Below are 26,900 nucleotides of genomic sequence, written 5' to 3' on the forward strand. Positions count from 1 at the left end.
AAGATGGGGCGAGTACGACACTCTTGGTCCTCCTGGATCTCCCAGAATCTTTTGATTCTATCAACCATGGTTACCTCTTGGATAGAGTGTTAATGTTGGGATATGGGGACACGGTAGAATGGTGATTCTGCTCCTACTAGGATGGCTACTTCCAAAACATGGCCTTCAGGAGTATTCTTCAGTTTCACTGTGGTTGGGTTATGGTGTTCTTCAGGAATCCATTTTATCTCCCATGCTCTTTATCATATACATGAAGCCATTGGAAAAGTAATTCAGGGATGTGGGCTAAAGTCCATCAACATGCAGCAAATGGGAAATAGGCCTAGGATAAATGTCAATATATTTATAATACATTTCACCAAGAGAGCATAAGTGCTGGAAATAAGGTATTTGCTTTCAGGTACGGAATTCTGCAAGGCAGGCAAATCTTATAGGAATATCTTATATATCATGGGTTACATAAATATATGAACTTTAATAACATGGTATAGTTAAGCAGGTAACTGAAATCCATACCCAGGGATTACAACTTACAACAGACTTTCCAAACTTCTTGCTGGCAATACAAATAAGATGGAAATATTGATACTTTTTTTTTCTTTGTCTACAGACACAAGAAAATGTTTTATTTCTTGCACAAATATTTGAAGGGACAGTATCCTGCTGTTTTATACCTGTACAACAATTTAATAAATCAATGATCCATAATACAGCCAAGAACCATACAGCACAACATATAAGCATTTTAAGATGAAGTTATTTAAATCTAGATTTGCTCTCTATTATTGTTCCCTATGTTAGCCTCTATCTGTTATTATTATTTTCCTTTTTTTCTTGGGAACTTCAATAGATCTTATAAAACAATGAAGGCCACTGAAAATTTTGTGCCTATTATGGATCCTCCCTATCTCAAATCATTTAAGGATAATTAGTATTTTATTTTGCACAATGAAATATTTGGATCCATAGCCATATCCTTATTAACAAAAATGAAATTATTTTAAGTGTTTATCATTTTCATACTGAAAACTCTTTAAAAATGATACAGCTATACAATGAAGTAAATATATCAAAATTTAGCCAATGGCAAAGATGGAAACATTTTCACAGACACAAACTTCCATCTACTTATTTTTTTGTAAAAGAAGCCTAAAGAATTCATTAAAAAGAATCAGACAAATTTTAAATACTAAGAAACTGGAGACTATATGAGTGTACTTAATTTTAAGAGCAGCACTGTAGCAGCATATGATTAAATGATAGACATGAAGAAATTTTTAAAAATTACTATTTGAAAACAAAATAGAAAAGGCAACATTATGTAGGACGCCATTAAAACAATTTAATTCTGAATTTCTGATAAAAAGAGAAATGCACTTCCTTAAAGTTGGTTTTAAGATGCTGTCCTGATGTGCCACCCCTAGGTATATATTTCATTTCCTTGCCCAAAACAGAGTGTTCCATTATTACTTCTTAATACTGGGTTTACTCAGACATGTAGAAGTGATACATTAAAGCCACAATGATAGCTGCTATTGCTGGAATCACCCAGTTGGTCCATGAACTGGAAAAAACAAAACAAAACATTATTTTCATACTATACCCACTAGTTACTAAATGTTTCAAAAGATAAGTTCATTTACAGGTTGTCCTCATTTAACAACTGGTTGCTTAATGACCATTTTAAGTTACAACAGCTCGAAACAACTTACTTGTGACCTTCAAAGTTACAACTTCCTGCATTTCAGGTGCTTGGCAACCAGCTCACTTTATGACTACAGAATCCCATGATCATGTGACCATGATCTGTAACTTTTCTTTTTCCTGTTTTCCAGCAGAAAATGGCAAAGAAACACCCATCGGGGATGCCGGGTTTGCTTATCTGGATTAACTTAATGACCACATGTTCAGTTAATGACCACGTTGACTCGCTTTACAACCCTCATAAAAGAGTCATAATATCTAGACAGGTCACACAGTGACCTGCTTAATGACTTCAGTGACTTACAACCCAAATTATGGGCCCAATTGCAGAAGTTAAGCAAGGACTACCTGTATTTTCAATAAAGCAATTTTCTGAACACAGTAATTACCTTGTTAACACATGCTTAGGCAAGCAGAGAGACAATCTGCTTAGAAAAGTATTTACACAACAATTATTGAGTAAATATAATTAAGATTGCCTGTGTGTGTCACAAGAGAAGGCAGACTTCCTGAGTTGAACTATATGAAATGCAAAATAAAAGTTCTGTTTTGTTAGTATTCTTATATACAGCCTGAGTTAGAGATGGTCTTCTGTTTAACCATCTGAGCTGTTCAGGAAGAAAAAAGCCCAATAAATTCCTCTGGAATCCTACAACTGTATACCTCTCAAAACATACCCAACATATATAGGAGACTCCAAAAGGATTAGTGAAACTTCAGGAGGAATAATCAGTATCCATCCCTGGACTGCAGCCATAAAGGATACTTAAAGCATGCTAGCTTTAAGTATCCTTCCTAGCTTTTTGAATATGATGATACATCTTACCTGAAGATGATATGATATACTAGATGAACACGTGCTATGGGAACTAACTTGCTTACATAATAAAAGCATTCATAATTAAGAAATTAAGATCAATTATTACACAGGAATTATTAAAGACAAATTCCTGCTATAATAACTGTTAGGAAAAATCAATTCTGCCCACCCAATATTATCCCAATCTATTCTTAAAAGAACTCATGCTGGATTATAAAAAAATATTAGAACACAGTACTATCAAACTGCAAATTAAATAAAAACTGTACCTGGCATTAGAGTTAACAGTGGTAATATAAGGGCCCTGAAAGACAAAGACATTTAGTTACAGACCTTAAATGGTTTCTAAGTTTTTCAATCTTAATAGAAAAATAGCTCATACAATGACTGGGAGATCGTTTTTCTGCTGGGCTTCTTCAAATTACCCCAGGTTTACTATTGTAGCTTATTCTATCTATTCTGAGGTATCATTGAATATTGGTGCTCCCTTGTTAGTTTATTCTGATTCACTGAATTCTATCGTGTATGACATGAGATCCAAACTCCACACAAACAAATTAAATATATGAATTACATGGTGTTTTTAGGAGTTCCACTTGAAACATTTTCACCTATAAATTGATCACACAATTCTCAATGCATCCAATTTGGTTACTAAAAACATGAAACTATTGGGTTACAATATGAAAGCAGAGCACTTAAATGATTAACATTTGTGCATTCTATTGTCCTTCAAAATGGAAAAAGCTGAAAGAGGCACTGCAAGGAATGTTTGCCAATAAAGATCAATTATCTAACTTTTATTACAAAGTTTAAACGTTCACAGGGAACAATCAAAATAACCACCCGCTTTTGCTCATAAAATGTAGATAATAAAACAGATATTTTTTTGTATATATGAACATTTTGGAGTTTATTCAGTATTGACTGGTCATGACCACTTTACTGCCGAAAATTGAGGAATGTGTACATTAATTCAAAGTTTGAGCTTGCTCAATATTAATATATTTTGGTTTGAAATTTTCAACTGATGCGTATGTTATTGGTTTTATTAAGGCATAAGGAATTATGAATCTTCATACAAATCCATTAGCCAAGTAAATCATACAACATCAACCAATATCTATTTACAGGATATACTGTATGCAGTTTGCTGACAGGAGAATTAGTAGTATTTTTCATCAGAGAGACTGGGTAGAGGAATTTTAAGCAAGTTGGTCTATGATATATATTCAGGATGTTTTCCCCTTATCCTTTAGATTTATATTATAATCGGCTATTGGTATAATTAATTGTTAATTCAGATTATACAATTTGTATTTTGTCGATTATTTAAAATCTAACGATAATGGTCCCAATAAAATCCTGTTATTCTCTTTATCACTATTATTTTTGGTTACTTGGATTTAACAACATCTTCCCTCAAAATTTTTTGCCAATTCAGAGCTCACTTTTCTGACATGTGCCCAAGCACTTTGTCTGAGATAGGTTCTATTGTTACCTTACCCGAGCAACAAGGATTCAGTACAATACACCTTAATATGCACAATATTTTTTTACACCTTGCTCAATATTGCTAACTCCAAAAGGGCATAGTCCAATGAGCACCTGGCTCTGACTAACTTTTACTGAAACACACTACCTATTCTAATAATATACCTGGTATAATGTAAGGGGAAATAGCTTTGACAATATTACCTCTACAACTTTTAGAGAAGTACAGAAACCAGGAGACTGTGAATTAAACACAAAGCCAGCTAGGTGACCTTGGACCAGTCACCTTCTCTCATCCTTAAGCAGACAATGAATGGCAAGCCATTTCTGAGAAACCACAGCAAGAAAACTGAAGGGATCAGTCCAAGTGATTACCAGGAATAAAAATATATTCTAGGTTCATAAAGTTTAAGGCTCTATCCATAATTCTTCCGAATAAATGATTTGTAGTATACTCTTTGATGGTGCTCTGCTCAAGGTTCTCTGGAATTATTACCTAATAGACCAGTGTTTCCCAAACTTGACCATTTTAAGGCATGAGGACTTCAACTCCCAGAATTCCACAGCCAGCAACGCTGGCTGTGGAATTCTGGGAGTTGAAGTCCACATGCCTTAAAATGGTCAAGTTTGGGAAACACTGTAATAGACCAATTGTAATTAATTCTACACCATCAGGTAATACAAGACTGACTCACTGAGATAATGTTACGCCACTCATATTGATTAACAATCTAGTAACTATTCTATAGAATTTATTAAAGGGTATCTGTTCAAGTACTGATTTTCACCTAACTCTTGGAAATAATTCCTCCAGTATAATGAATAGTCAACAGCCCTCCTTAATGTATAGGATGTTCCTGCTTAAACCTTTGTGCATTCTAGCCCCAACCCACCCATCAAACAATAAACAGACACCGCATTAGAAAATATTTGACTGGGATGGAGATAATATAAACAGTAAAGTTCTGTCAACCTCCCCAAAACCTGGGATTCCTATAAGAAAATGTAGCCATGGTTATGTTTAGTATTTATTTAAAATGTTATAATGAAATGAGATTTGAAATTTGAAAAAGAAATGCTTACCGTTGGTTTTTCAACTTTTTCCCAATCATCCTGAAAGATACAAAACATTTTGTTAGAAATACTTATCTAATCCATTCATGAATCACTTGGTTAACTCTTCAAGAGATAAATCATTATCTTTCCTTTAAAAATTTAGACAAGTGTTTACAGCACACATTGAACATAGTATATAGCACAGCTTGAATCAAGCAATGACCAAATGATATACAAGGTGGTATTAAAAGAATAAACATGTACAAAATCATAGTGAAATACAGGTTTTGCAATATTTTCTACTGCCTTTGTAATGGCAAAAGAAGCAGGACAGATATTATTTTGGAAGGTAAAGTGCTGAGATATCATTTTAATAGAGGCTGTTAAAATTAATTATTGTACAGAATCAGGCAAGGGCTGTGTATATACCAAAGCTGTACTTTTTCAGAGAGAACTATTAATCGGCAGGAGGGCCCATTTACAAAGAATTTAGAATGAGAAATTAAAATGTACATGTTTTACATTTGTTAATTAATAATTTTATCTACATTTTTCATTGGAGGGGAAACTGCAGTTTTGAAATAAATTAACAGACCACAGTATTGAACCAAGGGATTAATAAACCTAACATTGCATTACCAATAGGAAGACGTTGCTCACTAATAATATCCCTTTTTTCTTTCCTGTGTCAGGTTGCTCTGTTATTTGAATTTATAATATTTCATAGTTTATTTTGAATATAAAAGTACAATATAGGCATATATTATAAAATATACTGCTCAAAAAAATAAAGGGAACGCAAACATATAGGATCCTATACGTTTGTGTTCCCTTTATTTTTTTGAGCAGTATATAATACTTCAATTATTGCACTTTAGATAAAATGCATTATACAATCGTGCCAGTTTTTGCATCCTGAAAAATACTTTGAACAATTATTATAATTCCTGATAAGAGGCTACAATGATTGGGTAGTACAAAAATATCTGAATGAATCTAGGTTACAGAGGAATGTTTTCAACAATTCTAACTTAATAGCTTTTATTAAAATATAAAAACTATAGGTAGTACTCGACTTACGACAATAATTGAGCCTAAAATTACTGTCGCTAAGCGATACAGTTCTTAAGTGAATTTACAATCTTTCTTGCCATAGTTGTTAAATGAATCCCTGCAATTGTTAAGTTAATAACATGGTTTTGTTAAGTGAATCTGGCCTCCTGGTTGATGCTGTTTGTCAGAAGGTTGCAAAAGGGGATCACCTGATCCCAGGGGGCACTGCAACTATCATACCTACGAGTCAGTTGCCAAGCCTCTGAATTTTGATCACGTGATCATGGAGATGATGCAACAGTCGTAAATACGAAAAATGGTCATGTCGCTTTTTTCAGTGCCGCTGTAAATTTGAATGAACTGTTGTAAGTCGAGGACTACCTGTATAAGAATATTCACATCCATGCTTTTTGTACTTACTGGATGAAGCTCCCCTATAATAAACGTTTCTGACAATGTCCTGGCATCTGTAGAATGTCCAACATCTTCAAAACTTTCTGTTGCATCTCCGCCTGCTTGTTCCCTTAGGACTTCTTCACCACCAGGGTGCTGTTAAATAGAAGAAAGCATGGAGACTTCAATGTATATGCTTTAGAATCGATTAGCATGGCGGTAACTTGCACTACACAAACTCCTCTATTTTGAGCATAATTTATCATTCTGATATTTTTTAATGCACAATCTGAAAGTAAAGTTCATTTTTCCCTGTTCATTTTTTCATAGTTCTAATACCATTGTATTATAACTCCTATAATTAAAGTTAAATGTCCGTTTAACCAAGCCATTATTTAGTCTCCAGATTTATTTATTCAATTGTGTCCACTGCAATTAAGGAGGATTTTGGTGGTTTACAATTCATCCGTTAAAAAAACAACAATAAAATTTCCGCAGTCCAATAAATAAAAATAATAGGCAAGATAAGGCAACATAATAAAACCTCCATAATACACAGATAAAATGAAGATAAGCAGACTGCAGTTAATACATAAGCAATTACAAAGCAAATAAAATCAATCACAATACTTCATATTCCTAGAGCTTTATTGAATCATTCTGTTTTTAATAACTTGCAGAAAATTAGCAATGTCGAAGCTGGGTGAAGTTATTCTAGAACAGAGGCAAAGCAACAGAAAAGTAGTTTCTGTGTGCTTCTGTCCCCTTTACTTCAGAGAGAAGTAAATTAGTATTTTCTCATTAACAGATTTTCCTAGCATATATTACTTAGACAGCTCCTAACTGTAGTTGAAGATCATCCTGCAAGTATCTCAATAAAAAGCCATGTAGAGAATAAATGTTAAAACTAACATAATGAATTCTCAAAGTATGATCTACTGTCTGTTTCCAGCATTCATCAAAAATGCATTTGCTAAAAACAATATTCCTGGGAGGAAATCAAAATTACATTTTCATAAACAGCTCAACAGAAAAAAAAACTGTCTTGGCTCAGCAAATGTATATCTGCAGTATAAAAGGACAGCCATTAGCTCAATGTAGGAATTATGTTCCTATTTTATATAAAGACAAATATATTTGAGTTGTTGCTCTATGTACCGTAAGAGTTAAGAATTAGTTTCTTAGAGCAGAAGTATCAACAACCAACAGTAATCCAGCTGCAAAGTCAAAAAGAACAAGACAAAAAAAGGATATTAAACTGTGTGAAGAATAGGAAATTAAGCCAATGCACGAAAGAAAGCTCAAAATTATAACCAATACACACACAATCTCTACATTCCATAGCATGGTCTAATTTCACCAGCTAGCTTGCTTGTTGTATTTCTATGCTAGCATTACAGAAGCCTCTTGGAACAAAATTCCATTTACTTATGGAAAAACCAGCCAATTGCATAGCATGGATTTTCACCTATAGATAGTCCTCAGTTAACAATAATTCAGATTGGACTTTCACTAAACAATTCAGTTATAAAGGACAATGACACGTAACCACATCACTAACTGACCAAAATCCCAGCAGCCCTCACTGCTGTCATTAATCAAATTCCACTGGTTGTTAAGCCCACCCTGATCCAAGTCATTCCCAGCTTGGTCCCTCCCAGCTCAGAGCCTGAGTAAGGTAAGAGACTGTTTCCTTTTGAACTCCACTCACCTGCCTATCTCTTTCCCATCTCTGCCCTTTTGGCTGTGCCTACCCCCCCTGCCACCAGCTGCCTCCACTGTCCAGCCTTGCCCCTTACAGCTAGAGCAGTGGTTCTCAACCTTTTTATACGGCGACCCCGGACATAAGCAGGTGGCGCACATGTGTGGCGGCGCCCCCCCGCAGCGCGCATGCGTGTCGCCACCCCGCACGCAGCACGCATGCGTGTTGCCACCCCGCGCGGCGTGCATGCGCAGCGTCGCCCCCTGCGCAGTGCGCATGCGCAGCGCCACCCCATGCGCCACCCCTGCGCAGCGTGCATGCGCGGTGCCGGCCCCTGCGCCGGCTGACAAACAAAATGGCAGATCGCGTTGTTTGGCGACCCCCGTGAAATGGTCGATCGACCCCAAATGGGGTCATGACCCACAGGTTGAGAACCGCTGAGCTAGAGGCTTCTTGTGCCAATGCAGCAGGGATTTCTCTTGTGTCTCACCCAAGCTTCTGTTTGTTCACCAGACAGGATCTCTGTTTGGGCTCCATCCCAGGCCTTCTGCAAAAGAAGATTGGTGCACAAAAGAAAACCCTGGCTAGAAGGGTTCTTCTGCAGTCAAGCATCCTAGGTATTTTTTCCCGTAACAGGCATCTTTTACAAAAGAAGGACACAAATATAGGCCCTTGTTGGTACACAGAGACCCTGGATGGAGCAAGAATCCCCTTGTGCACCAGTGTGACTGGATTTCAGGATCCCCTGCTTTTGAGGATCTTCCCTCTCTTGTAATAGGTGGAGTTGCGCTGTCCCAGATAGATCCTGTGAATTATCTGGAAGTCTTCCTGGACTCATGGCTCCTGCTTAAAGTCTTTGCACAGCTTTGCACTGTGCTCTGATCACAGTCACTCGTGCCTTAAGTCACTTCCCAACTGGATTACTACGATGTGCTCTACGTGGGGCTGCCCTTGAAGAATATTTGGAAGCTTCAGCTGATGCAGAATGCAATGGGGCAACAGTTTTAGGTGGCACCTCTGCTCTGCATCTCTGCATATGTATGCTCCAGGCTGCAATTTAAGCCCTTCATGGTCTGGGGCCAGGTTTCTTATGGGCCTGTCCCTGCCTAGTGATGTCTACTGTTACGTTGTTTTTTCCAGATCATAAGAGGCATGTAGAGGACAACTCCTAGAATATATGGTTTACTTGAATTACAGACTTCTGCTCTAATGAATCTGAGGCTGTATGAACAATGGCCATAATGATGGAAAATGCAGGAGGACATACTATGATATATCAGAAGGATAGCTGTCATAAGCAAAGCCATGTGAGATCTCATCAATGTCAATCTAGGGTTGGGTAATCGAAGGTGGGATACAGATGAGAACTCTTTGAGGGAGATGGGTGGTTCATAAATGTGAAAAACAAACTGTAGCATAACACCTTTGTATGGACACGTATCATAGTTAAAAACCTCTTGTCTCTCATGAAATCCCACCTGCACTGCCCTCTCTAAACACCTCTCCAAATATTACGCGCAATCTTTGCCTACTGGAAAACTATTCCATTCTGAATATTGCTCTAATCCAATTTTCAAGTATAGAAAATCTCTTAACATAAATAGGTAGCTTCAAACAGTTCTGGTCAAAGAATTAACAGTACCTCAAATCCATAATAAGATACCTTGTTTTTATTCTGTTCTTATAGTTTTTGGATGCTTTTTATAATTAATCACTAGTTTTATGCATTTATTTACTGATTTAGTTTTGTTGTATGCTGCCCAGAGTCCCTTTTGGTGAGACGGGCAGCTTCATCAATTCGACAAAATAAAATATTCTATAAAATCTGAAAAAATATTTGTGTTGCTAACAGTAATCACTATATGTGAATTTTCAAAAGGTTATTTTTTTCCTAAACAAAATATTCAGGTTTAGAAAGCATAAAATGCTTACACACAATGACTAAGCAAATGTACAGATTAAAGATTATGTCTGGTCACTCCATTCAAAAAAGGTTAAGGGAGGGCATCCAAAGAAATTACACAAGACTGACATGCAAATTGAGAGGCACATTCTGCCCTTGAATCAGTTCTGATAATGAAACACCCAAGAGAATGAAGCAACAGAGTTAAGGATAAAAAACAACTCAGTGCTTTAAGGCTTACTCTTAACCAACTGAATCCAGAAAACAAGTTAGTTTACGTAAGTTTACTTAAACATTTCAGAACCAATAATCATGAATGTCAAACACTCAATAGTTTAGTAGCAGCTACTACATTAATAAACACAGGCTTTTATTTTACTAAAAGACTGAGAAAACAAACTAAGGACATATTTGCTCCATATTCAAATCCCTCTTATACAGAGATTTTTTTTTAGAAAAAAACCACTTGTTAATGGATCTAAAATTAATACAATTATGTAATATTTTGCTCTACAAGTAAATAGTAAACATGTACTATGCTGTTATACTGAATGTGCAGAAATATCAAAAGTTAGTAGGATTAACTTAGGCATTCAATAGGCTTTAGATGGAAATTGCTGGGGCTAAATTTAAGAAACCAAGTGGAAATAATTAAGTGTACACTAGAATTTTGTCCTCCTTTAGAATGAACTATATACCAGCTTTCCCAAATTGTACTCCCAATGTATTGATCCCAATAAGGCAAAATAGACATCTAGTAAGATCTATGGCATAACTGTATGTTCCATGGGGAAAAAGTCATTAAAAACAGCCATATATGTAAATTTTCACATAGATTAAAAATACAATTATTTTCTTTACTCAAAATATTTTCTACAATCACTCACCCCATATACTTAGAAAATATTTTTCTTCATAAGATAAATTACATTTTCAAAATTAATACACACTTGAGCTATCCATTCATCGCGTACTACACTAGAGAGTTGTATAATGATTGGTAGTGATGAGAAGTTAAAAGCAGTAAGAAACCTGGAATCTATCTGGCCCTATCTGACCCAGCCCAAAATTTTCTATGGTACTATCAATATATGTAGGAGAACTGCCAGAACTTCCCAGCCTTGGAAGGAACTTGGAAGTTTCTCCAGCCTTGGAAGATTAGAAAGCCAAGTTTAACATTTTGTTCAGAAAAAAAAAAAAAGCTGACACGAGATTCAAAGATTGCATTTTGGCAGCTGTCCCCCATCCCCCACCCAAATGCAAACTCCAAAGTCAGTTCAAAAAGATTTAGAAACTAAGTTGTAGTTTTTAACATGACAGAATGGGGGAAAACAAGTATATGGGAAATAAACAAATCAATTTTACTGAATTAAAGATTACATTTTCTCAGGCCACCCTCACTTTGGAATATAGCCACTAACTCAAGAACAAAATGCAACCTTTGGCCTAAAAAAAAACACTTGTGCATTCAAGCCTCAACACATGGTTTGCAATGTGGTACATTCTTTAGAAATGATTTAAAAGAAATGCTTTTACTCTCATGCTGGAGCAGAATCTTTTATTTGAAAAATCCTGGACTTTTACACTTCTACATCAGCCCAGGAAAAAAGCTATTACTTTGAAGAATTGTATTAATCTTGAAGAGTGGATCTCTTAAAGCAGGGGTTCCCCAACCCCTGGTCCGTGGACCAGTACCGGGCTGTGGCATGCCAGCAACCAGTCTGCACAAACAAGCAAAGCCCCATCCGCAGCATGTAGGCAGCACACAAAACTATGCACCCTCTGGTCCACGGAAAAACCTCTCTCCACGGAACTGGTCCCTGGTGCCCAAAAGGTTGGGGATCTCTGCCTTAAAGCACCAGTATCTTTCTCTCAGGTTCTGGAAAAGCCTGAAAAAAACTTGACTGGCTTTAATAAACTGCAAAGACATGCTCTACTCATCCCAGATTTGAACCATTTTCTCAGTTGCAAAATGTACATAGTCCTAATGAATTGTTTAAGTTATTAAAGAAACTGCAAAGTTTCTTTGAGCTGAGCTCAGATAATATATTAAATAAAAATCAAGGAATAATGTAGATTAGTATTATTAACTGTTGATTTCTTTATAGCATTTATATACTGCTAACTTCACAGTGATTCATGGCAATAAGTTTTCAAATAAACAGTTGATTAAAGTATGCCTTTAACCCAATCATAGCATCCAGTAAGGGATTTCATATTGCTTTTCGGGTTAATATGTTTTGAAATATAATCTGAAGGAGACGACAACACTCATAACCAAGAACAGAAATCCTGGATTTAAATGCAGAAAAGGGTTTTCTTGAGACCTGTGTATATGTATGTATGTATGTATGTATGTATGTATGTATATATATATATATGTATGTATGTATATATGTATATATATATATGTATATGTATGTGTTTTCTGAGGTTTTCGCGGGTATTTGTATGTAGGTCTTTGGTTGTTCGGGTTTTCTCCCGCGTAAAATTGGAAGTGTCTTGGCGACGTTTCGACGAAGTCCCATTCGTCATCTTCAGGCTGGTGTTTTCAGCTTCGTGCTTTTAGCAGCAATGTGTGGTCTTAGCTGTTTCTTCCTTTTAACTGCCAGTGGGGGTATGAACTGATTGGGTGGGAGCTTGGCTGTGTTCTGATTGGGTGGAGGTGTGTTCTGAATGGTTAGGGGCCTGGCTGTGCTCTGATTGGCTGGGGGAGTGTTCGTTTGGTTGTGCTCAGGTTAGTCTGAGTTGCAGAGGGGTTTGAGATTTTGGGCTGCCTTGTTATTTTTTGGCTTCGCGTTCGTGGTCGTGCTTCTTCTTCATGGAGGGTGTCAGTTTGCTTCATGTATGGATTGGAGGGGTTTAAAGTGGCTAATGATGCAGCTGTGGTCTGCATGAGTAATAACATTAAAAATATGAACCCTGGGTATATTCATGTTTAAAATAAAATGAGCAGCAGGGTAGTTAAAACTATAAAAGTTTAATTAAAAAATGCCAAGCTTTCGCCGTCACCTGCCGGCATCATCAGGGCTTAAAACGCTAGAAAGTGAGAGAGTCTCTTATAAGCAAGCTAAGGTCTGCACCTGGCTCCTTGATCTTTTTATCGGACCTAATTGGGTAGATTGCACTCCGGTGATCCGTTTCTTCCTGCACCCCTTATCTACATGTATGTCATCACTTGTCTTCTTTTTCTTGGATTCCAGGATAGGTGGGACAACCTCCCTATCTCCCTGGTTGTTCTCATCCCTTGATCCACTTTCCCCCTCAGGTTTGCGTGGTGGTTTGCATTTCCCTTCTTCTTTTTCCCCCAATCCACATCCATGCAGCTGTTCTCTCTACGAGTGCTTTCCCTTTTTTCTCCAATGCCTCCCCCTCGTGCCTAGTTGTTACTAAGGTGGTCTTGTGTGACATTCTGGGCTACATGGGTTACAGCGGTGAATTGGGGTGATTCGGTAAGCTGTTTATCCGCATAATAAGCCTCGTAAGTATGGCCATGCACAGTCATCATGTCCCTCCCCCCCTTCTACTGCCGTCTTCTGCATCCTTCCTCCACACGCTACCATCGATACCATCGGTGCGGGGGGGGTGGGATTCTGGTCTCCTCGGACGTCACAACGCTCCTCTTCCACTCCCCTCCTCCCTCCGATGTTTCTTGTTCTTGCATGAGTATGGTACGGATCTTTAGAGTCAATGGGACAGAAGGATATGTGGGGGGGTGGGGCTTGTGAAACCGTCTTGTCACACCTTGCATCGGCAACACCCATTGACATACATACATACATACATATATATATACACACATATACACATACATACACACACAGTATAAGCCAAAGGTACTCTAGGAGAATGCAACCTTGAAAGTTCTTCAAAATTACTATAACACTGTGAATTTTAATATGATAAAAGAGCAAATGACTAAACATATTGAGGATTAAACCTATTTAAATGCATTTAACATAGATTTTACTTGGAGTTACTGTGCATTAAAATTAAATTACATGTTTATCGTCCATGATTATGACATTTTTGAAAGGCCAAATGTACTGTTATATTATATGACAGGATCTAAAACCCAGCAAGATGGTATCCTGTATACCTTTTCCTCAAATTCACCAGTTTGTCCCAACCTTTTCCCTACATATCTTATATGGAATAACAGAGATTTCAAAGGTAAATATTCCTCTTTAGCAACCATCTAACAAAAAAAAAATCCAATGGACTGAGTTATACATAGACTGTATCATCTAAAATATGCACAAGAGAAATGCCAACAGTTTCCAAAGATGCTGTTCCCTGAAAATTCTATTGTACCTAGATTTGTGTGGAAGATTTTCAGTATATTAGTATTACCCACAACATAGTTCTGGAATACAGGTAGTCTTCAACTTACAACAGTTCATTTAGTGACTTTTCAAAGTTATAACAGCACTGAAAAATGTGACTTATGACCATTTTCACACTTACAACTGTTGCAGCATTCCCATGCACACATGATGAAAATTCAGATGCTTGGCAACATGTTCATATCTTGGACAGTTGCAGTGACTTCTGACAAGCAAAGTCAATGGGGGAGCCAGATTGACTTAATAATCGTGTTACTAACTTAACAGCTGCAATGGTTCACTTAACTGTGGAAAGGTCGCAAAATGGGGCAACACTCACTTAACAAAACTAAGCAACATATATTTTCAGCTCAGGACTACCTGTAATAAGTTGGCTATTATTCCATACGTACTGATATATGCACCTGTGGATTTACAATACATGATGCCAAAGCTGCAGTCTTTGAAACAAGATTATTCCATTCTTTCTTAACATTGCCATTAAACTGATCCATCTCAGCATTCATTTCTATGTTCTATTTTATTTGGCCTGGCCCCCCAAACACCATAACAACTACCATAACCATGCTTCTTTCTCCAGTCCAGATAAACTAAACAGAATTTCAGTTTAACTCCGCCAACCCAGAACAGAGTCCCTGAGAAATGGCACCATTAAGTATGCAACATAAACTAATCTTGTCACAATACTTATTAATATTATCATTCCCCAGCCCAGAAGAGAATTGAGAATATCTTTCAATTTATATGAATGAAAATATAGGCTTACTTTGTATCTCTCTTTATTGGATAACCTAAACCTGGAAGCATATTATTCTTGTCTTTGGGAAATTATTTGTATTTATTTTAGGAATAATTATTTCTGCTTTTGCATCAAAACTATTGTTTCACATTTCCAGAGAATTCAATACATTTTTAGAAATATATTTCATAGATATAATACACTTAACTACTGAAAAGTTCTAAAACTTTAAGAAACCTTGTCAACAAAAATTAAAAATTTGATGTCCTATGACCTATGTTATATACCCAGTCCAACATAAAAGCAAATGAGATTAAGTTTCAAGATAATCTTTTCTCTACTGTGAAACCTATTTGGCCAAGATTAGATTGAAATATGTTAGCAATTGTGTAGATTTCTATATATTAAGTATTAGGTAAGCAACATGTATAATGCCACTGGCTTATTAATCTTTACATATGTTAAATGCTCCCTATTAGTATTGCAATATGAGAGATAAAAGGATATACAAACAAGATCTAAGCAATACAATCGTTCATACCAGGTAAAAAGAGGCATGATCCATATTCATTTGATGTACTTACTCAACATATATAGCTTAACCTTGTAATTTACAGCTAGCTAGGTAGTATAAACAAAATATTTACAGATTATACCTGCAGATATTCACATATAGACAAATACATTTCAGCAGAATGAAATAGCTTGAGAGCTATATCTACTCTTGAACATAAATGGTATGTTTGTCCAGCCTGAGTCTTCTTACGCATTTTAGATTCATAATCACAATTATCATTTTACCAATCTCCATCTTCCAGTATCTCTTTGCTCTAATCATTAGAAATATGTTTGTCTATGCAAATGTTACTGAAAAATGATGACTTGTCCTTAATCTTTCTTCATTACAAGAAAGACATTAGTCAACCATTTTATCCATGAATATCTGGTAGGGGAAAGGTGCATTACTTAACAGAAGCAAACAAAGGATTCCATTTCATCATAGCAATCCTAGAACCTCAGCAAACTTGTTTTTCTAAATTATATCAAACTGGCTCTTTCTGCAATTATCACTTTTATTTCACAAATATGTCTCAGTGTTAATTTCAAATAAACAATATAATCTATTGTTTATAAAATGCCGTATTTTTTTTTACAACGCAAGCAGCTGGATGTACTTAAAGCAGCCACTACTAGACTGATGTAATAGTTTCCTAACTTTCCAACTGAAGTTAAAGGTTGTATCAGTTTGAACCTTGGCACAGGCAAAGCACGCCAACTCTTAGCGAACACTTTTCAATAAGCATGCAGGATCCTGAAAACTTCCCAAACCTAAACGGTTCCAATGTTAATTATTTCCTGCAACTTATCAACACATAATAGCGGACACAATTCTCCCTCTCCTAATTTTCCAGCTCTATATACTCACTTCTTCTAAAAACTTTGTGACATCGTATATACGACGGTTTATAATAATCCAAGTACTCTGGCTATGATTATGCTTCTGGATTTCCTCGAACTTGTAATAGCAACCCCGCCACGGTTCTTTCTCGGATTTGTCGCCGCTGGACTTCGTCATCGCCGCTTCGTTCGGTCCCCTTTTCGCCTTTTGCAATGCAGATTCAGACTTCCACGCGAAGTCCAGGAGGAGCAGCAGCAAGCAGACCGGCGGAACTGAACTGCGCAGTGACCTATGAGCCTCTCACCTCACGCAAGCGCAGATAGTCTTTACGTGAACAAACCTTAAACTGCATGCGCCACCCTCTGCGTTGAGAGGAGGGAGAAAGAAACGGGGGGGGGGATATCGCCTTTGTTGGCTTCTGATTGGTTGACCGACTGCTGCTGGGTTGGTTTTCTGAATCAATGCTCCAGGATTCCAAGAAACTCTGCTTTCTTACGGTCGAAAGGGAGCGGCGGGGGAGAAATCAACGAAAGTAAACATAGAGATAAAACCGTGAAAAGAACAGAATAGACCGACATAACAGAAAACGGAACGTGGTCATGCGAATTATAAATTGTACCCTCGGATAAAATGCTTCAACTGTCGGTTTATTTGTTATCGAATGGCATTATTTATTTCTATTGTTGCAAAATGTTTTGCAGGTTTGATATAATTCAGATGGAAAACTGTTCAATGGGTATTTATGGTGCATTAAAGGACATTCAAAGAAGTAGCATTGTCGACAAAAGATTATCGCCAATAAAGTAATTTTTACTGAGGTGTTTGATTCTTTATATTATTTCTAGTTGGTTTAATTTAGCCTGTTCAAAGCTGATGTAAATTTGTGGTTTTACTCTAAACTTGTAGAGCCTTTCTCATACATCATTGAAACTTTGGTGTCTACGTTGAACACCAGACCCCATCTCATTAACAAGTGACTCTGGACAGCTTACATGATACTTTCCAACACATTTATGTGACAAATATCTCACCATGTTAGAGTCTCTATGGATAATCTTTAATTTCTTTAAACCAATTATTCACCTGCACTTTCCTGATACTTTACTGCAATGTAAATAACGATTTTGAAACGCCGTGTATCATAGCACAAAGACCAATAATGACTTGGGCCTTAATATCTTCTCAAATACAACTTTTTAAAGCAGCAAATTCTCAGATAACAGACTTGGTTTTCAAGAATAATAAATCAGACAAAACATTCTGGCACAAGAAAAAACGGAAGACAAAAAGATGCAAAATCTGGATTCACTAGGTATTTTGAATGTTTCTAGTACCAATCCCACTTTTTAGATGGGCTAGCCAAGTGAATGAAATGGGATGAGAAACCCCATTTATAAAACCTGAAGTATAAGTTCAGTGTAACTTCATTGGGGGGCAGTAGAAAGTTTAGTTTCAAACTTTGGGGACAAATTTGTGACATTTTACCACAGTTAGCAGTTGAAAGAGCCCGCTCAACCTGTAGTTATGTATTTGCAAAATACCTAACATTGTTTAGCCCTGTATTTGAATTATAGAGAACACACACCTACAATTTTGAATTTACTAGAAGTATCCCACTTTTTGTATGTGGTAGAGATTTTCTGAAATCCCCATAATTCAGTCACTATGATCAAGAGGAAAAATTAGTGGACTGTCAAAGAAAACATGTGAAAATCAAAAATAGCTGCTCTGATTTCTTACAAAAAAATAAACCCAATCTTCTATAATTGGACAATATCTTCATTAGTCTTAGGGAAGCGCCTTATATTTCCTCGTGGCACTAAAGCCGCCTGTCCAGAAGTTCGAAAGTAGTATGTAATCTATGCCTGAATCAGAATTAAGATCTTTTTAAAACGCTGGGACATTTTCCCCTCTACAAATCAGAAGGAAAGAAGTTGCGTAATCCCGCTTTCTGACCCCAGCTCCGGCGTGCCTCGAGGCTCTCCCAAGACTGAAGGTTATCACGTGCTGGTGAACTTTGGACAGGCAACTCAGCCGAATCCGGGGCTGCGTTACAAGCTAGCTCTGACCTCTTACCCATCTCGCCGTGGCATTGAATTGCACCATAGATACTTTGGGTTCAGTGACCATTCTCGCTTTTGCTAAATCACCATTCCTATCCGTGCGTATTTTTCCTCTCTATTGAGCGCCTCAGGGCATAACAGAAAAACGTAAAGTGCAGGGAAACTAAAAGACGGAATGCACAGAAAGGGGAGGGAAAGTTAAGATTTGTAACTGAGAGAAACCCCTCCCCCTTTTTTTTGGTCAGTAAGTCAGATCGGCGACGTTCCCCGCGAGGTTTGCTTCTTCTCTGCGCCTTTGTCTTTCACTCCTCCTGTCTTTATTGCCCACCTCCGTTGTGTGCCATCCCAGGCATAGCCTGTTTCCTCACGACATTTTCCCGCGTTTTTTTTTTAAGACAACCTGTTTCTTGGCTACATATTTTTCCCAACGCTTCTGGAGCTGGAGATACAAGTAATAGCATACTCCGATTCCTAATTGAGATTGTGCTTCAGTGGCAGTTTTCCTATCATAACATGGCTTTCAGACAGTTGTGACTCATTCTTCAACTTAATACAGTCTTTAAATGGATTTCACAAACTCCATGCAAAACATGCCCTTCTAGTCAAACTAGGTTACTTAGGCAGTTGATGTCTTACTTAGTGGAAAATACTTATTTATGTGGCAAGTCCCAAAAGTACATCATTTGCTTTTTTTCAGCATTAAAAACTGAGTGTGAGAAGATTGATGATGTAAAGCGGAAGGAGGGTTTTGCTCCTATTATACCTGACTTAGCCATATAAAAGAGATATTAATTACTTAGTTTTCCTCTGGTCAACAAATATATTTTGAAGAACAAAATACTCTCAGCTTATCTTGTAGGAAGAGAAACAAAAGTTATGTGATTTAATTCCTGTTCTGGTTTTCCAAGGCAGTTGAGTTTGGGCCTGAAGACAAAAAAAGTTAAAACTCTAAAGTAGCAGTTCAAGGTTACCATATTTTGTAATAATCATTGTTTGGAAAAAGAAAAAGAATGAGTGCTTTTCATATTTTTCTCTCACACCTCCGAGAAAAAAGATTATTTCTGACATTCTAAATATTTTACCATTTTAGCTTTTTAGATGAAATAATTAAGAGAGTCAAATAAACTTTGCTTCAGTTTTTAAAATCTCTGCTGTGAGATCAGCAGATAAAAGTTATGACTGAAAATGTTAGTCATAAATATAGTAACATTGACAACAGAAGTTATTTATTTTTTTATTGATTACTTGGTCTTATATTCTAGTTCATTTCCAATAAGGTTACCAGACTTCAAACAATTTGTCTTTATGTCCTCCATCCAGCAGGCATAGCATAATCAAATGTTGTCCGGCTTTTCAGATATCTAACTTGCTATCTCTTCCTGATCATCCTTTGTCATGGGTGCCGCACATGCCGCACTGGGCAAGTTAACAAACTCAGCTTTGTGACCTTAATTAAATAATTATTACTTTCCAGCCAATTGCAGTGCTGCCTGAAATTATAGAATTTTAATCAGTTACACCCTGAATACTTTTGTTTCCTAAAAGGCTCTAATGCATTTTTGTGATTGAAAAACCAGTCTTTCTGTTGCTAGAACCTGCGGGCATTTAAAACCGTTTGCAGTTTGCATGTTCACAACTGGCTTTCAACAAGCAGAGTCAGTGGAGAAGCCAGCAGTAAAACTACAAGTTGCAGTCATGTGATGCTTAATAACCACAGCAGAACTGATGTCATAAAATCAGTACAATCACATAATGTCTCACTTAACAACCATGTTACATGTGATGGAGTTGCTGGTACCAATTGTGATTGTTAAGTGAATACTTATACCTACACAGTACAGGTAGACCTCGATTTATGACAGGAATTGGGATTGGAATTTCCATCACTAAATGTCACGGTCATAAAGTAGGATGGCATCACTTAGCAACAGCAATCCCCGCAGGCCCAATTGCCATCGTTAACCACATCCCATGGTCATTAACAAGGCAACTTCCTGCTGACTTCCCACAATCAAGTCGATGGGTTACCATTAGTACTAGCTTTATGAGTTGGACTTGCTTCTGAATAGTTAAAATAGAGCCATTTGCAAAGAATTTCAAAATGTCATATACAGAAGTACTAATGGAACTTATTAAAATGATCCAATTTAGGCATAGAATAAGATTACAGGAATGGTCTAATTTTGATTTGGTTTGATTAATTGAAGAGAAAACATTTACATTTACTTTCATTAAATTTATAATTCTCAATTAAAATCGCAGTGACAAAGTATTCTTCATAATTATATTTCGTGGTGACATTCAAGTCAGAATGCATCCAAATGCCATAATTAATTTACATTCTCTGTAAGAATATCCTTACAAGACCTCAGCCAATTTGTAAAAATATCTTGTGTAGTTTTATTATGGAAGTAAGAGAAGTGAAGGAAAAAGTAAATTGGGGTTACATTTCTGTATTATATGTCAATGCATCATTCTGGAGAGAAGGAAATAAAAGTAGCATTTGGGATATTTTTCTTTCATTTCATCTGAAATAACCTGAGTTTAAAGAGGGAAGTTTTTTAATAGAATTACATGCATGCTCCACATATATGGACATCTCCTTATGCTTAATTACCATGTTTCATATTGATAAGTACTACACTCAACCATCCAAATTCACTATAAAAGAGAATGACATTTTAAAAAATCACTTTCTAATAGCTTGAATTGTATCATATCTTTACATCTTTGTTAAGCTATGAAGATTGCTTGCATTAGAACTTCCATGCTGTTTCTAGCTTGCCTATGGTTGGGGGGAGGGAAAGGTTTGGAATACACAGGTGGATTCTATCCAGATGGGAACCAAGGTCACTGGACAGATGTTGTGAACAGAAAGGTTCTTCTCATAACAACTGCCCGAGGATTAATTGGACAATGTGACCTAAAGTGTCAGAGTGGGGAGGGAAAGTTTTACTCTTTTAATTATCTTTTTCCCACCATATTGCCAGAGCTGGTTTTCAACTCAATAGTGCTGGTATGCTGTATCCAATAAAGTTTTGCATTAGAGATCTAAATGGCTTTGGTGTATTTACTTCATTGGAATACTTAGCCAGAACCTTGACAATCTTTTTGATAATCACTTTTCTTATGTTACAGGTTGGATTGTTTTCTTATGGTTAGCCAAACAAAATGAATGATGATAGACGTCGGTCACTGTTTTTCAGCAGTCTGCCTGATCTGCAGAAGCTTTATGCTGTGAAAGTTACATTGAGTTCTCAACTGGGAGCAACTGAAATTAGAACAGAACAATGGAAGATGTGCAAGTAAAATTACCAATTCATAATAGATTCAGTTAAAAAATGTTGTTGTAAAATACAGGATGACACATTGCTTATCTTTCCAAAATTTGATTGAAAGCCTTATCAGCACAGAATCTGACTTAATCACACCCTTCTTCCTGAAATCTGGTAAGCGTCTTTCAGATGGCAGATTAGTGATGGCGAAACTATGACTCATGTGTCAAAGGTGACATGCCACAGCATTTGGGTGACACACCAGCATTCGTCAACACCTGAAAACAACTGTTCTCGAGAGCATGCCCCTTTCTCTCACGGGAGCGATGCTGTGGAGGCCACTTGAGAATAGGGTGTACTCTTGTGCAGCCTCTAGACTCTCCGAAAATGAATTTATTTTACATGTATTTGATTTTTGTAATTATTGGATATTTCTTTATACAATACATAGTACCATACTATTGGTGTGTACTTTTTTAATTAATATATATTTAAAAATTGTTTTCCTTTTGTTTGGGATATGTGTGTGAGAGACAAGCCAGTAGAGTCAAGTTAGGCATTTTACTGAAAAAGATTTTCTACCTTTATGATTGAACTCAGATATTAAAAATCCCCCAGAAAAAAATAAAGCTTTTATTTTAAAAAATCTAGACTTTTTTTATAATAATGTAAATGTCTCATGCGAAGAGGAATCTCCAAATTCAGTTTCAGTTTCAATTTAAGCAAATGTTATTCAAATTCTACTTTTAATAGAATAACTGGCAGATCAATTTTTGCTATTCTGTTTGCTGGTATAATTTCCTTTACAATTGGAATAGTAGAATTTACATACAGTCCTATGTCAGGATTTTTATATTTGGGGGATGGCTGATAGGTCATTATATTAGAAATCATTTTGGTGGGATATGTAGACTTTTAAATCAGAGGTCCCCAGCCTTTTGGGCACCAGGGACTAGTTACATGGAGAGAGATTTTTCCACGGACCAGAGGGGGCATGGTTTTGTGTACTGCCTGCATCCTGCGGATGGGGCTTGGCTTGTTTGTGCGGCCTGGTACCAATCCATGGCCCGGGGGTTGGGGACCTCTATTTTAAATAACCAATTGTAGTAAAGACACTGGAAAGTATATTTTAGTGGCAATATTTTATTTCCTTTCCTTTTTCTGTGTTATCTGTTATAGGGGCTGAATATGGTTGAACATAGCAGAATAATAATTCATTGGAGCAAAGTTCTTTTTTATTTTTGCTTATTTTCTACCTCTCAGAATGTTAGTTTTCATTATTAGAAGCTGTTTAACTTGTTAAAAAAATTAATTCCACTAAAAGGGGTTAGGATTTTTTCCCTTAGGGATAAAACTTTGAGGGTTGGAATGTTATCATTGGAATGCTATCAAGGTGATTATTAATTTGGAAGGCCAAGGGGCATTGATTTTAATGCTTATGGAAGTATTCCAAAACTTGGTAGGGTCAAGAAAAAGAGGTAGGCCAAATTAGTTAAATAGTAAATTAGTAAATGGTAAATTTAATATATTGCTGTTTGTATGGTTACCTGTTTATATTTATTACCTTCCTCTGTTGTCAAAGAAAAAAATATTTGGTAGCAAGTTTTAAAGAAATCCTTTGAGGATTCCATGCCTTATATACAAATCTTAATTAAAAGTATACATTTATTAAGATTAGTGACAAGCTTTTAATATTTTATCTAGGCAACTCCTGCTGCTATGTCAAGGTATCATATCTTCGCCTGTTCCTGGAACACTGAATCAAATTTCAGTGATTATGACGGTCAGAAATACTTAATTTTTATTAATTAAAAATAATAAAATCAGTTTCAGTTTATGCAGCTTAAAAAATTACAGTTAGTCAATGGGAAGTTCTCACATATTCACATATCTCTCACACAGAGTGCTTTGTTTCAAAAAGCATTTTTTTCCCTTTTAGCTTACTGGAGGCAAGCAGGTATGCATTTCACACCCTCAATTTATACTAAATTGATAAAAAAGATCTAAGAACTTAACAATATTGATCATAACATATTTTATCCACTATAAAAATATACATGTGATTAGCCTTTTGTTTTTCTTTACTCATCAACAGCGAGCAATACTATTTTTGTTCTTCATCTGCCTTTTCAATCTTCATCTCCCTAGCACGTTAGATGTCTCCTGAATTTCATCTTGTCCTCTATAAGTGAACAAAATGAGTGAATGGATTGCTTTTATGATGGTCTTGTTTATGCTTCCCAAATCCTGATTGCAGGAACATTTTGCTCAACTTCTGCTGCAATTTAAGATGTTAAGGAAAGAATATGTCTAACTTTGTCATGAAACCCAATCTTAATGGGTTAATCCCTGTTAATATTGGATTTGATTTTATCTGAAAATTGCAATGTTCTTTTTATAGTAATTATATTAAGATTATCTTAATATTACTGTACTTATTATACTTTACTCTATAAGATTATACAGTAAAAACTAATACAAACTTGAAAAAAAAGCAGCAGATGCAAAAAAAGGAGAAAGAGAAAAGGAAAATAAGAATGTAGTAAAGGAAAAGAAAAGAAATATATAAAGAAGTGACTTCTCATCTATTCCCACAATAACTAGAAACAATTTTAGCAACTTATCACCTCTTAAAATACAACAATGAGCTTTTCTTCCCATATTCCATCTCTTATCTATAAATAGATCCATAAAGCAGTGTTATTTCAGTCTTGGTTCCAGCAAAAGTCCATTAAGGGCTGGCAGAAAAAAATAGCATCTATTTTAACTTTGATGAGATAAACCAACTTTATATTTCTTTCATTTCTTCTAACCATATTAGTCTGTGTCCATTCAAATAATGTTGTAGAACTGGATATCTTTTCTTTTTTTTTTCTTTGTTCCTTCTCATGAGATTCTTCAAAACTTTAAAAGCCCATTTTGTAAATTGAAACTTGTTTTTCCTCCATAACATCTTTTAGACACAAAGTCTCCATACAGGCAGATGTCTCTGTCAACACTGTTAATATTAACATCAGAGTCCATTCTTCAGAAATATCCTTCATTATGTCCAATGTTAGAATATTTTGATTCATTCTGTAATTATTGGTCAAGTCTGTGTTGTCCTTTAATTCAGAGGTCCCCAACCCCCGGTCCGTGGACCAGTACCGGGCCACGGCATGCCAGCAACCGGGCCATACAAACAAGCAAAGCCCCATCTGCAGGATCCAGGCAGCACACAAAACCATGCCCCCTCCGGTCCGCGGAAACACCTCTCTCCACATAACTGGTCCATGGTGCCCAGAAGGTTGGGGACCTCTGCTTTAATTGTAATCTTTGGCTCCCTCTAGGGTCCAATTGCTTAAATCTTATGGTTTTTTAAAAGTTCAAAACAAAAGCATTTTCCTATGGGAAGAATTCTTTATAATTAATTCCAAAATGTTATTTAAAATTTATTTGTATCCTTAACTGTTTGTAACTTTCTAAAATCAAAGTTTTAATTGCCTTTTTGCTATTCATTCAAAAAAATTAAATTATTAAACTTGTAGTTAATTTTTTTTACTAAGGATTAAAGAAAACTCATCAGATGCAATCAGACATGATCCAAAAATTTCTAATAGTTTCTAACAGTTAACCAGCAATTTCCGAAAATGATTAAAAAGGGAAGTATACAAACTTAGTGTCTTTTCAAAGGTTCCAACCACGATTTGAGCAAGATGGCTATTCTTTCATCTCTCAGAGTTCTAAATTCAAGGAACTACTATCTGGAGTACTTGTATTGTTGATCAGAAATCTGATGAATTTAATGATTGATCATATGTTAAGATGGCAAGGTTAAAGTTCAAGCCTCAGTTGACCTTTGAGGTTATGGAAAGCCCATAAGGAAACCACTAGCCTGCAGTTTCAGCAGAAGGCATGCTTGACTATTTAATTTCTATACCTTACCTGCTGTGTGCCGCTTCCTCTTATGTAATCAAACTAAAGCAAAAAAAAAAAAAAGGCATAAATATCTGTCTCACACTGTGTTCAGGGTTCCTCCATCTTTAGGGAGGACCCGTCTATACTCAGCTGAATAAACATGTTTGGCTTATCAAGACAAATCCGGACTCCATCTTTTATTTTACCAAATCACACCTGACAACTACATAACATTTTGTCACAATCGTTTATAAGAGTTATTTCTCCAATTTACTAATTCCTGTCTGTTTGTTCGTCTATCTATGCAAAGAGCCTTATAAATGCATATAATGTGTTTGAAAGCATGGGGTGAAGGCAAACTACTTTTTTCCATTCATGTGGTATGGGAATAAGAGATATTTTCTTTTCTTATTTCTGAGGCTGTGGTAGTTAAAGGGTTAGGACAGAGTTTGAGTTCCATTTTTTAAAATTGCCCTGCTGGTCAAGCAGTTCTGAAGCAAATTAAAATTCAAATCATATAAGGTTGCCTTCAGAGGTTGGCTTATGACAGACAGATGGTGGGTGGAAAAGTGAAATCTCTCGTATGTGAACGTGCCTTGAATCTTATCATAACTTTGCTTCTTTACCAGCAACTTTGCATCGGTCAAGCTGTTTACTCAGTAGCTCCTCCCTATTTTCCTGTTCTTAAAGGCTACATTTTCTTAATTACAAATTTATATCTCAGACGCTCTGATTTGCCTCTGTTGATTTCTTACGTATTTATAGAAGTTCTCTTTCAAACTAAATGCTCAGTGATTTTGCATTTGGCTTCAATGTTTGACATGTTAACAGTAATATTAAATGAGTTTCTTCTATTTAAGAAAGTAGAAACAGTATCTTTCACTTGTATTTCCCAAAGGATTCATGTTGCAGAAGGATTTATTCAAAGAACAGGTAAAGACAAAAAAGAATTTAAAGAGGAAATATATGCTGTAACTTATCTTTTGCTTGTTTTAGATACCCTTTTTTAAATCAGGAACATTTCAAGCTTATATAGAGAAACACAGAGCTACAGTA

The 26,900-nt window shown here is 36.2% G+C and overlaps 2 protein-coding genes across 6 annotated transcripts in view; one reads left to right on the plus strand and one right to left on the minus strand.

The window, feature by feature from the left end:
* Nucleotides 1-586: 586 nt before the first annotated feature.
* On the minus strand, nt 587-16,937 carry LOC120304160 (cytochrome b5). Its single transcript, XM_039334388.1, has 5 exons — nt 16,637-16,937; nt 6,548-6,676; nt 5,102-5,131; nt 2,794-2,828; nt 587-1,564 (listed from the first exon to the last, which is right to left on the minus strand). The coding sequence occupies exons 1-5, from the start codon at nt 16,784-16,786 to the stop codon at nt 1,486-1,488; spliced, it is 423 nt and encodes a 140-aa protein (XP_039190322.1). The 5' UTR covers nt 16,787-16,937; the 3' UTR covers nt 587-1,485.
* Nucleotides 16,938-17,820: 883 nt separating this feature from the next.
* The window catches only part of CUNH18orf63 (chromosome unknown C18orf63 homolog), a 28,692-nt gene continuing 19,612 nt past the window's right edge, over nt 17,821-26,900 (plus strand). Inside the window, exons 1-4 of one of the 5 annotated variants that reach the window (XM_039334384.1) lie at nt 17,821-17,921; nt 21,811-21,977; nt 23,652-23,730; nt 26,841-26,897. In XM_039334384.1, the coding sequence (XP_039190318.1) occupies nt 21,844-21,977; nt 23,652-23,730; nt 26,841-26,897 (270 nt within the window). In that variant the 5' untranslated portion in view covers nt 17,821-17,921; nt 21,811-21,843. Of the gene's footprint in view, nt 17,922-18,616; nt 19,124-21,810; nt 22,122-23,651; nt 23,731-26,652; nt 26,778-26,840; nt 26,898-26,900 lie in introns of those variants that run through there. The other 4 variants (XM_039334383.1, XM_039334382.1, XM_039334385.1 and 1 more) reach the window with 4 other exon arrangements.

Source organism: Crotalus tigris, unplaced genomic scaffold (assembly GCF_016545835.1).
Source record: "Crotalus tigris isolate CLP2741 ecotype Arizona unplaced genomic scaffold, ASM1654583v1 scf7180000017630.2799268, whole genome shotgun sequence".
Classification (NCBI taxonomy): Eukaryota; Metazoa; Chordata; class Lepidosauria; order Squamata; family Viperidae; genus Crotalus; species Crotalus tigris.

Bases quoted from the DNA above. Each gene is read 5' to 3' on its own strand.
- LOC120304160 (XM_039334388.1), bottom strand. From the start codon at position 16,786: ATGACGAAGTCCAGCGGCGACAAATCCGAGAAAGAACCGTGGCGGGGT. The intron at 2,829-5,101 runs GTAAGCATTTCT...TTTGTCTTTCAG, and splicing joins AAAAAGTTGAAAAACCAACG to GGCCCTTATATTACCACTGT. The intron at 1,565-2,793 runs GTACAGTTTTTA...TGTTTTTTCCAG, and splicing joins ACTGTTAACTCTAATGCCAG to TTCATGGACCAACTGGGTGA.